The sequence below is a fragment of the Phoca vitulina genome, unplaced genomic scaffold (assembly GCF_004348235.1).
Source record: "Phoca vitulina isolate PV1807 unplaced genomic scaffold, GSC_HSeal_1.0 scaffold18, whole genome shotgun sequence".
Lineage (NCBI taxonomy): Eukaryota > Metazoa > Chordata > Mammalia > Carnivora > Phocidae > Phoca > Phoca vitulina.
This window is the reverse complement of record NW_022589721.1, coordinates 1,301,291-1,313,374: the sequence shown is the minus strand read 5'-3', so window position 1 is coordinate 1,313,374 and position 12,084 is coordinate 1,301,291. Positions and strand designations below refer to the sequence as shown.

Genomic DNA, 12,084 nt, shown 5'->3' with positions numbered 1-12,084 from the left:
TCATCCAGTGAATCAAGCCAGAACCTGGCAATCCTCCACATCTCCCTCTTTCTCATGCCCCCTTCCAGTGAATTGCCAAATTCTGTTGTTTCCTGCTATTTCTATTCTGTTCTTTCCATGCCTGCCACTGTTTCCTTTGTTTAGGCCAGCATCATCTTTGCTGTCTACATTATTGCAAAAGCCTTCTCACTGGTGTTAGACCTCCACCCTTCTGGTCCATGCTCCACACTGAGCCAAAATGGGCTTTCTATACCATCATTCCTTGCTAAAATCTGTCAGTAGGTCCCCATTGTCCTCAGGATAGAAGTTCTACTTCCACATTCCTTAGCATGTCATGCTAAGGGCTGCTTCCCTTAACACCCTAAGCTCCTCATCCTACCTCTCAAATCTGTGATCCAGACAGTTCCAAGCGCCCTGAATCCCCAATGGTCTCTCTAGTCTCCACCTCTCCTCTCGCTTAGGGATCAGCTGAGCGAAGCCTTCCCTCATCCCTTCCTTGGCCCTCCTAGGACACTCTGTGCACACCCCTTTCCTAGCATTTACCACACTCTATAGTCATGGTGGCCTCATATATTTATTTCTCCTGCTATACTGGAAGCTCCTTCCGCATACTTTTATTGTTTTTCCTCAGTGTTCAGCTAGCGCCTGGCATATGGTAGGGCAATGGATGAATGGTGATGATACCCACAGACTCAAAGAAGCAATGGGAACATGCTGTCAGTCACACTGTTTTAATTCCATAACTCAACTGAAGGCTCTTTACATGTCAGCCGCACCGCCACTTCCTTCATTATTCTGATGGAAGGAGAAACCAGCACCATCAGCAGGAAGGGTCGGCGTCTATCTGAGATACTGCTTACTACTGCCCAGGACTTTTTTTTAGTCATGCCCAAGATGAAAGTTTTGCATGTGTGGTCCTGCAGTGATGCAAACTAGGGGTAAGAGATAGGAGGATCTATACTTCTGCCCTAGGTGTTTGTCCACATTCTGTCTGTAACTCCTTTGGGTCTTCAGAGACAACCTACAATTTTATTTCCTCCATTAAAAAAATCTTGAGTGCCTAACATAGAACAGACACTGGGCCAGAAAGATTGTGACATGGCTACCACCTTGAAGGAGCTCAGATCTGGGTGTAGTATAAGCAGGATTCAATATTGTAAAATACTTCTTGCAGTAAGATGTGATATGTGTGGGGTACCTGGGTGGCTCAGTCATTAAGCGGCTGCCTTCGGCTCAGGTCATGATCCCAGGGTCCTGGGATCAAGCCCCGCACTGGGCTCCCTGCTCAGCGGGAAGCCTGCTTCCCCTTCTCCCACTCCCCTCTGCTTGTGTTCCCTCTCTCACTGTGTCTCTCTCTGTCAAATAAATAAATAAAATCTTAAAAAAAAAAAAAAGATGTTATATGTGCTCCACACCCAGCATGGAGTATGGACAAAGTGCTGTGGGAGCAGAGAACAGTGGACTCATCTTGAAGTTATCAAGGAAGGCTTCAACAAGGTGGCAGTAGAACAAAGGAAGCCAAAGGAGCCTTTCAACGATAAAAATATATATTTCTTCCAAGACACCATGGCTCCTGTTACACTTTAAAGAAAATCTATATTTCACACTATGGCCTATAAATTCCTCAGTAATCTGGCTCCTCCTGCCTCACTCTCCAACCCTGCCCTCCCCCATCCCCTCCTTCCCCCAGCACCCTCTAAACCTCCAGCCACACTGCATCACAGAGCAAACTCCTTCCTGGTAGGACGCTGTCATAGCTGTTCCCTCTACTCAGGTACATTCTCCCTGAATCTGCCTATCCTCTCATTAGGTTTTCAGCTTAAGTCTCTTCCTCAAAGCAAGATTCTCTTATCTCCTAAATCAAACCACAATCATAGGCACAATCATATTATCCTGTCACCCATTGCAATTCTATGTGTTGTAGTTAACTTCACCTTCATAAGTGCTTTTATTATATACATAGAGAGAGAGAGAGAGAGAGAGAGAGAGGGAGAGAGAGACTTGTCTTTGCTTCCCGTCTAGGCTTTTTGAGAGCAGGGACTTGGACTGTTTTGTTCCTTGCAGTTGTCCGGGTACCTAGAACACATAGTACGTGTTCAATAAATATTTGTTGAACAGACTGGATAAATGAGCAACACAATGTTTACTGAATGAGGACATGGCTTAGAGATGTGGAATTGTACCATATGTTTGAGGAATAGCAAGTCATTTGCTATGGCTTTGGACAAGGGTATATCTGGGGAGGAGAGGAGCTTGGAAGGGGGGGAGAGGAGTTGGGGGCAGACTATACAGCTCTGAATGGAATAGTCTCTTATCTCCTAGGCAACAGGAGCCAAGGATCCTTTTTTAAGTAGGGAGTGTCATGATTGGATCATGACTTTCAAAAAACACCACTCCAGTGGAGTGTGGAGAGTTTGGGCACCACAAACCAGCTGGGGTGGGGCTGGAGTTTGGGTGGGGAGATTGCAGCTGATTTAATCCAGGGGAGAGTTGACACAGAGACTGACCTAGAGTAACAACTGAAGGACAGAAATGAAAAGTGAGGAAAAAGATATTTTAGAGGCAAAACTGTTGGAATCTGGAGACCAACTGGATCCAGGACTTTGAGGGAGAAGGTGAAGGCTGGATGGGAGGTGATGAATCCATACAGGAAGGAGCAGAAATGATTTTAGTTTTGGTAATGTTGAGTCTGAGGTGCCTGAGGAACTTCTTTCTCTGAATCTCTAGGAATTGTGCCACCACCACACTGTTCCTCCTACCCCTTTTCTCTTTTCTTTCCTGTTTTGAATCACTCCCACAAGCCATGAATGCTCCCTGCTTCTCAGCGTGCTGGGGCATCATGCCAGCAGGCCCCACATTCCTGAAGAAGGGACTGGGTCCAGACCTGGAGGGCTGGCTGGCTGTGGCCACCCGAGGGGGCGGCTCCCTGACAGGAAGGAAGGCTGGCCTGTGGAGGGGGCGGCTCCCTGACAGGAAGGAAGGCTGGCCTGGTGGTTGGGCACAGAGTGGAGCTTCCACTGCGGCAGCAGGTGCCCGGAGCCAGCTGCTCCAACCCCTCAGGCTCAGATCAACAGGATGGGACAGCCCAGGCGGAAGGAAGCCTATAGGAAGGGACACCCCTGCAGACAGAGTGGAGGCATGGGGTGGAGGGGAGATAGGAAGAGCTGCCTGGGCTGCTGAGCTGGCGCCCCTCCAGCTGATTCAGGAGAGGCAGTGACAGGAGGCCATTCAATCCCCAGCCCTGGTCAGCTGTATTATTACTGCTGTTGTTGGCTACCCTGGGCCTCAGATATCAGAAGGAATCACTGGAAGATGTTCATGGATTTGCCGGTTTCTAAAATAATTCCCTTTCTATGCTCATTCTGTGGTTATTGGGAAAGAAAGGTCACTTGCATTACCTTTCAGTTACACGGAGAGGTGAGACAGCTTGAGGGAGGGGCAGTGATTTTTTGCCACGTGTTCAGCCTGTCCAAAGGAGATAAAATCTCTAGTTTGCTTTAAGCCGGGTTATCACTGCCCAAGTCTCCCAACAACAGCTGCTGTGAACGGGCACGCAACGGCCAAAAGAGGGCAAATCGGGAACGAAAGCAGAGTCACCCGCTCCAAATCTGAGGCCCTGGCTCTCCTCGGACCAGCCCAGGGGGTCGGAGGTGGGGTTGTCGGGGAGAAGAGGGCGGGTGGCGCTTTAGAGGGGGCGGTGTGTCTTTGACCAGGTGGGCATCCCCGCAGCATCCCCATCCCCAGGCGCGCTGGGGCGGGCGCCCGGCGACCCCAAGAGACCCCTCCCCACAAGCAGCTTCCAGGCAGGGCGTTTCCGGAGGCCCGGGTGGGGGTGGGGCCCATCTTTGAAACAGCTTGTAAAGACTGCAATTTAAACTTTACATTGAGCTCAAAACTCGATTCCGCAACCAAGCGTCGGCGCCACAAAAGGATAAAAACTCGGGTTTACAGCCCGTCATCACCCCATTGGTCCAGTTCCCAAGGCTTCCTGCAGTCCCCACACCTTTCTCTCGGCTGCCTAGAGAAAGGATGGGCGGGGAGGGCAGGGGCGGGCACTGCTGCCTGCAACGCAGAAGGGGAGGGCGAGCCCGCGCCCGTGGCCCGGGCGTGGGCGGGGGGCGCAGGAGCAGGTGTCGGCTCAGTGACAGGGTTCCCTTCCCTGCCCTCCCCGCCTCGGTGCTCCCCACAGCTCAGCGAGGCAAAACCCAGCAAATGCTCGAGAAATGCAGCTCAGTCGGTCAGCGGGCTCTGCTTTCTTGCCAGACGCCTAAGAGGACGGCGCTTCCAAATGCAAATCTCTTGGCTCCGGCGCCTTGGCTAGCAGCCGCCGCCTCCCCCGCCCGGCTGCCCGGCGTCCCGCCCACCCCGCGGCGGGCCGAGATGGGGCCCAGAGCAGAGGGGACGGGGCGGAGCGGGCATCCCTCCCCACCTCCCACGTGGGGTCGGCCCTCCGCAGTGCCTGGGCGCGCCGCCGCCGCGCCTCCGGGCTAGGCCCCCGCCCGCGGCACCGCCCCCTAGGCCGGGGCGGAGGACGGCAGGGGAGGGTGGGCGAAGGGTGGAGGGTGGGCGAGGGGTGGGGGGTGTCACTGAGTCAGGTGGCGGCGGGAGTTCCCTCGGGCAGGGTCGAGGGAACACGCTGCCGGGGATTGTGTACACGCTCCACTGACACAAGCTTCACGCTGCCGGGCAGCCGCTGATCACGCGTGGCCCCGGGAACCCATTGGCCGGCGCCTCACACACCTTTGTCGCTGATTGGCCGGCCGCAGGCTCCGCCCCCACCCCCGCCCGCGGCGCGGGGCAGGCGGAGAGGCTACCTGAATGGGGAGGGGGCAGACGGCGCGGAGCGCGGCGGCGGCGGGAGCGGCGTCGAGTGTCTCCGGGCGTCCGTCTGTGGCCAAGCAGCCAAGCGGCATAGCAGCCAGTCAGCTCGCCGCCGGCGGCCAGGCAGCCAACCATGCTCAACTTCGGCGCTTCTCTCCAGCAGGCTGCGGTAAGTCACCTGGGGATGCCCCTGTCCTTCCCTTCCGCGCTGCGTCTGAGGGGCCAGCCGGGGCACCAACCCTGAGCCCTTGACATCAGCGGCGCCTGAGGACCGGGGCTGCAGCGGAGTCGTGGGGGAGGAAGGGGCTTTCTGCCTGCACACTGGGCATTGGTGAGGGCGTGTGTGTCATGGAGTGGGTCAGGACAGGCGGATTGGGATCTACAGACGAAGGGACAGGGGTCTTGCTCAAGGTGTAATGCGGAGGGGAAGGGGCAGCTCCGCTGGGACACTTGAGGCAGGTGAGGGGGAGGATGACTGTAGGGGCGCTTAGAGTGAGGAAGGGGCTGCTGCCCTGGCAGCGAGGACAGGGGAAGTGTGGAAGGGGAGTGTGTGTGTGTGTGGGGGGGGTGACAAGGGGACTACCCTGCACCTGGCACCCGGGAGAGATGCCGCCGTCTGGATCAGGAATGCGACCCCGGGCGGGAGGGAGCTGCTTACTGGTATTTGAGGGGCGGGGTGTCCACAGGACAGGAGAGGGGGCTGTCCCTCTCGGGGGTCTGAGCGGAGGCTTGTGGTACCGGGGCTGCTCAGCAGACAGCCGGGGGCTGGGGGAGGGGGCGCCCGGCGTGGGCGCGGGGGAGTGGCACGTGGGCCCCGGACCGCCCAGGGGGGACGAGGAGGTGCGCCCCCAGACGACGGCAGGGGACTTCCCACTCCCCGCGGGAGCAAGTGGCCGCTTTTTGAGGACCCCCTGGGAGGGGGGTAGGGAGCTGTCTTGGGGATGAGAAGGTGGAAAGCAGGAGCCAGCAGAGCGGGGCGGGGAATGTGGGCGGGGGGAGCCGGGGCCGCGAGACGCGGGGGCCGCGTGTCGAGGCGGGAGCCGCGGGCCGTGGGGCCGCGCGTCTGGAGCCGGAGCTTGTGGGGGCTGCACGTCTGGGAACCTGTGGAGACTCGGCGGGCGGAGATGGAGCTGCCGGAAACCGCGGGGAGGGGGCGCAGCGTCTGCGGGAAAGACGGGGTGGTCTGAGGTCCCGCGGGCGGCGTGGGCGGGAAGCGCCGAGGGCTCGGCCGGATCCCCGGGGGCTGCGGCCGGGAGGAGGGCGGGGGCCGGGTTTCCGCGGGGACCCGGCTCCTCCTCCGGCAGCTGAGGCGGAGGCCCGGGGGTGGGCCGGGAGCGGGTGCGCCCAGGGAGCTTCTCGTCCCCGAGTGACCCAGCCCCGGCCTCCGCCAGGGGCGGCAGCGAGGCCCAGCCCCGCTGTCGGTTCCTAAGGGAACGGCGGCTCTCCGGGAGTGGGGAGGGGCGGGCGCTCCCGGAGTCGGCGCCCGCGGCCCCGCCCCTCCCCGCGGGCTCGGGCGCGCACTGCCGGGCGGTTGGCGGCGGTGCCCGCGGCCCCTCCCCCGGGCCGGCGCGAGGGCGGGGGCCCGCGGGCTCAGGAAGTAGGTGAAAGGTGACGGCGCGGCAATTCCCAGTTCACGTTTCCTGCGCCGCCCGGAGCAGCCGCTGATCACGCTTTGTTCACATGCCTCGCCCCCTCCTCCCCCGCGCCCCCCGCCCTTCGCGGTCCAGCCAATCCGGGCCCGAGCCGCCGGGCAGGCTGGCCAATGGCGGGGGCAGGGGCGCGGGGACGTGCGAGCGGCGAGGAATGTTCCCAGTGACTCACCCGCGAGCCTCATTGAGGTTAGGGCGGCCCCATCCGTCTGTCCTCGCCAGCTAGGATCTCCCCCGCCGTCCGCCCCCGCCCCTCGTCTGCCTCCCCCGCCCGCGCCTCCACCCGCTCTTCCCTTTCCTGCCTCGCGCCCCACTCCCTTTCCTCCCCTCCCCGCTTCTCTTCCTGCCCTTCCCAGCTCACACTCCCCTTCCCTGCTTGCCCGCCTTTTCTCTTTTTTCTTTCTTTGCATTGGCGTCTTGAGGCTTTTACACATACAGGAGTTGTCCGTTGCAGCTTACATAAAGGGGCGCGCGATTATGCAATAGCGTTATTAGTGAAATTTATAAAGAGCAGGGGTTACTTTTCTAAGGATTTCAACACGAAGAGTGTATGCATTTTTTAAAACAAGCATTGGGAATAATACCTTGCAGCGTAAAGAATGCTTTTAGGTATTTTTACAGGATCTCTGTTTAGACCAAAAGAGTGGGATCACATTAATGAAAAATGGGAGGTCGTGGGTAGTACCATTTTTTTTTAAAGTGCAGTGTAAGGAACTTTAATATGAAGCATTAAACACTTGATGGAGCTGTACAAATAAATGCCAAGCATGTGCTGTCATTCTTGTCATCAGTTATTTTAAAAATTAAAATACGTTCGATTGGACTATTGCAGATTCATTACAGTCAGGTTTTTGCAAATTCTGGGTAGAAGATTAAATTTTATGATTGGCCATTTTTTAGTAGTGGTGCATTAGCTGGTCATAGTTGTGCATAGCAAACCACTGTGTTAAATAGATCTAGTGAAAAGGAACACAAACATGAAGAACCTGAAGTTTCAATAAAGCTTTGGGATTTTTTCACATATTTCACTTTATCTCTGTTTACCAGAGATAATCAAGCTATGAAAGATTTCAAGTAACCTAATGCAGTAATTTTAAAGAGACACTGAGGATTTCTATGCTGTTGATTTTATTCTAAAGCGAAAGTGACTTACCAAAGGTCAGACCCATATCATCAGGCCAGAGCTCTGTCCACTACACTTTGCCTTTTTAAGAAAATTGTGGGGTTTTTTTTTCCCTATTAGGAACTGGTATCTCAAAAGTCCTCATGCCACATCTGTAGTATTGAAAAAAGAACTTTTTTTTTTTTTTAAAGATTTTATTTATTTGACAGAGACACAGCGAGAGAGGGAACACAAGCAGGGGGAGCGAGAGAGGGAGAAGCAGGCCTCCTGCTGAGCAGGGAGCCCGATGCGGGGCTCAATCCCAGGACCCTGGGATCATGACCTGAGCGGAAGGCAGACGCTTAACGACTGAGCCACCCAGGTGCCCCGAAAAAAGAACTTTTGTGGAGCATTCCCTTAGCTATTTTGTCTGACCCCAGTTGCAAATGGCTATTCTGGAGAGAATATGAAATTTCTAAATCAAGTTCTTCTCTTTTTTGAATCATACATGCATTGTTTTCTTTTAGCTTTGGTCTCCTTAATGGTGATAAGGTGCTCCTTTCTCCCTTGCAAGGATATCAGTCTTCAACCCTAAGTGTGAAAGAATGAGGAGGATTTTATTGATTTTACCATTACCATTAGTTGGAGTGAGAGAAAAATTATTTCAGAAACTTGGAAAGTTGTGCGAATTGTAAAGAAAAAGTTGTGTGTTACTCTGTGTGTTATTTGTATGACAAAAATGTGCTTATAATCATTTGATTTTTTAGGAGGAAAGGATGGAAATGATTTCTGAAAGATCAAAAGAGAGTGTGTATTCATGGAACAAAACTGCAGAAAAGAGTGATTTTGAAGCTGTAGAAGCACTTATGTCAATGAGCTGCAGTTGGAAGTCTGATTTTAAGAAATATATTGAAAACAGACCTGTTACTCCAGTATCCGATATGTCCGAGGAAGAGAATCTACTCCCGGGTACACCCGATTTTCATACGATCCCAGCATTTGTAAGTATTATTGTTTTTAAGATGAGAATGCAGATGACAGAATTTTTTTAAATTTACATAATGAACTGAAGTTCTCATGCCCGTTTCCTGTATATTTTTCTTTTCTAGTGTTTGACTCCACCTTACAGTCCTTCTGACTTTGAACCCTCTCAAGTGTCAAATTTGATGGCATCAGCGCCATCTACTGGACACTTCAAATCATTCTCAGATACTGCCAAGCCTCACATCGTTGCCCCTTTCAAAGACGAAGATAAGAGCCCAGTACCTGGCCCCAAACTCCCCAAGGCGCAGGCCACAAGTGTGATCCGTCATACAGCTGATGCCCAGCTGTGTAACCACCGATCTTGCCCAGTGAAAGCAGCCAGCATTCTCAACTATCAGGACAATTCTTTCCGAAGAAGAACCCACGTAAATGTTGAGGCTGCAAGAAAAAACATACCCTGCGCAGCTGTGTCACCAAACAGATCCAAGTGTGAGAGAAACACAGCGGCAGATGTTGATGAGAAAGCAAGTCCTGCACTTTATGACTTTTCTGTGCCTTCCTCAGAAACCGTCATCTGTAGACCTCAGCCAGCCCCTGTGTCCCCACAGCAGAAGTCAGTGTTGGTCTCTCCACCTGCAGTATCAACAGGGGGAGTGCCACCTATGCCAGTCATCTGTCAGATGGTTCCCCTCCCTGCAAACAACCCTGTTGTGACAACCGTCGTTCCTAGCACTCCACCCAGTCAGCCACCAGCTGTCTGCCCGCCTGTTGTGTTCATGGGCACTCAGGTGCCCAAAGGCGCTGTCATGTTTGTCGTACCCCAGCCCGTTGTTCAGAACCCAAAGCCTCCAGTGGTGAGCCCAAATGGCACCAGACTCTCTCCTATTGCCCCTGCTCCAGGGTTTTCCCCTTCCGCAGCAAAAGTCACTCCTCAGATTGACTCCTCCAGGATAAGAAGTCACATCTGTAGCCATCCAGGATGTGGCAAGACATACTTTAAAAGCTCTCATCTGAAGGCCCACATGAGAACACACACAGGTACCAACCATTTATTTGTGTCTTAGAAGTTTAGATGAATATTTTTAGGCCATGATCACAAATACAAACCAAGCATGTTACAGAAGAACTTGCTCTATTAGCCAGTTCAGTGGCTGATATTACCAGTACAAGTTCCTGCAAAAGATTCATCAAGGTGTTTTTGTCTTAATTTCTCAAATGATTAAGTGTCTGAGTAGTTACTTTAGTAAAGTATCTCTAAAGCCTTTGTACCATAGTTGAAGTCAGAAAACCTTTTTGTTTTCGGCTTTTTATAAAAGGAAGATTCCTATAAATGCGACAGAGTGAAAGTTGAAAATAGAGCAGTATACGTATTCGCTTAACAGTTGATTCATTTAGTAGCTTTTATTTTGAAAAGATTCTCTTAAGATATTTTAACATGTATATCTTTAGATATAATTAGATATGTAATTTCCAGTGATTTGGTAAATGCATAGTAACGATGATCTGAATTTCTTTGTCTCAGGAGAAAAGCCTTTTAGCTGTAGCTGGAAAGGCTGTGAAAGGAGGTTTGCCCGTTCTGATGAACTGTCCAGACACCGGCGAACCCACACAGGGGAAAAGAAATTTGCTTGCCCCATGTGTGACCGACGATTCATGAGGAGTGACCATTTGACCAAGCATGCCCGGCGCCATCTGTCAGCCAAGAAGCTACCAAACTGGCAGATGGAAGTGAGCAAGTTAAACGACATTGCCTTACCTCCAACCCCTGCCCCCACACAGTGACCGCTCAGAAGGTGAGAATCAGAAGTAACTTTGGTCACAGCCAGGAGCCAGCGGTGATATAAAAATGCTTCCACTGCAAGTCTGTGGCCCTCCAGTGTGGGCCGAGAGCAGAAGCCCTGCAGCCTGAGGAGGAGGCTCAGCCTGAGTTAGAGGACAAGAAGTGCTGCGGCCACAGGCAGGTCACAGAGTGGCAGGATTCATTTCTTATCACATAAGAGAGATGAGAAAGCTTTTATTCCTTTAAATGTTTTTTGAAGGTTTCAGATGAGGTCAACACAGGTAGCACAGATTTTGAATTTGTGTGCACAATTTATTACTTCATTTTCACCATTTATACTTGAGACCAACTTTTCAGTGTGATTCTTCTAAAGCACTGGTTTCAAGAGTAGAGAGACTGGAAATAAACATTACGGTACAGAGATGGAGATGGAAAATCGATTTGTATTATTACGAATATTGGCATCTTTTCCTAGTTACCTTGTTTACTATTCCTAGTCTTTCCAGTCAACTTCGTGGATGTAGTTGTTAAATATATCTAGAACTAGCATTTTTATACTTGCTAACATTTGGAATTAAGCAGCTGTATATTGCTAAAGAGGACCCAAAGAATTGGAATCCTCAATAATTTAATTGCTTTGAAGTATAGCTACAGTTTTTTTGCATTTCTGTTTTGAAAGTTTAACAGATGACTATATCTAGGCATTTTATTATGCTTTGAACTTTAGTTTGCCTGCAATTTCTTGTGTAGATTTGAAAATTGTATACCAATGTGTTTTCTGTAGACTCTAAGATACATTGCACTTTGTTTAGAAAAGAAATTTGAAAATAAAAATATATATTGTAAAGAAGGGATACCAAGAATTTTAGATAACTCCTTGAAAAAGATGGCTTATGTCATCAGTAAAGTACCCTTATATTATGAGGATGTAATGTGTGCTTTATTGAATTAGAAAGTTAGTGACCTTTATTCACATGGACAGATGTTGTCCTGTTAATTTATAGGAGTTTTGGGGGGGGTTTGGGGGGGGAGGTGGAACTGGGTGAGTAGAAGTTGGTTAAAACATTCACTTTTGTTAACAGTATTTCTGTTACATTCTGTTGTATAGTGGATGATATACAGAGTGGTAAAACAAAAGTAAATGGTTTAAAATATATAGTGAAAAATGGCACTATCTTCCCATTTAACATTTTTCTCTTGGGTATTGATTTCTGACATCAAAACTTGGACCCTTGGAAAACAAGAATTTTCTTTTAATAAAAAAAACTTTGTGATTTACAATTTGCACAATATTTCTTTTGTTGTACTTTATATCTTGTTTACAATAAAGAATTTCCTTTGGTATATTTACTTGGTTGATTGCATTTGTTGAAAACCATCCTCAGTCTAACCATGACAGCGATCACTTACGGTACTATACAGAGACTTAGTGTCTGAATTTCTCTAGGAGCTTCATTCAAATTTAGAACTGTAAGAGTGTATTCTTAACAGGAATCAATTTATAGAGAGTATACAGAGTGAGACCTGGTATCCACATATTCATTGAGATAATTTGCAAGCCTGCCCAGTCTAAGAAACCAACACATTTTAAACATTCTTTTACATTTTGATGATTTGGAATTGAAGTATAGCTTTGGCTCTCAGCAAAACCTTAAGTAGCATTAAGTTAAAGGGCATACCACAGTGAATAATTACAAGCAATGAGACTGCTGCAGCAAATGAAAAGGAGCCTGACCTGTTAAATAGAG

General features: G+C 50.6%; 1 protein-coding gene across 2 annotated transcripts in view; it reads left to right on the top strand.

Annotated features, from left to right (window-relative positions):
- Positions 1-11,688, top strand: part of KLF10 (Kruppel like factor 10) — a 79,479-nt gene extending 67,791 nt beyond the window's left edge. The window contains exons 1-4 of one of the 2 annotated variants that reach the window (XM_032416038.1): positions 4,774-4,990; positions 8,340-8,573; positions 8,682-9,594; positions 10,079-11,688. In XM_032416038.1, coding sequence (XP_032271929.1) covers positions 4,955-4,990; positions 8,340-8,573; positions 8,682-9,594; positions 10,079-10,338 — 1,443 coding nt within the window. In that variant the 5' untranslated portion in view covers positions 4,774-4,954 and the 3' untranslated portion in view covers positions 10,339-11,688. Of the gene's footprint in view, positions 1-4,773; positions 4,991-8,339; positions 8,574-8,681; positions 9,595-10,078 lie in introns of those variants that run through there. The other variant, XM_032416039.1, reaches the window with a different exon arrangement.
- The last annotated feature ends 396 nt before the right edge of the window (positions 11,689-12,084 follow it).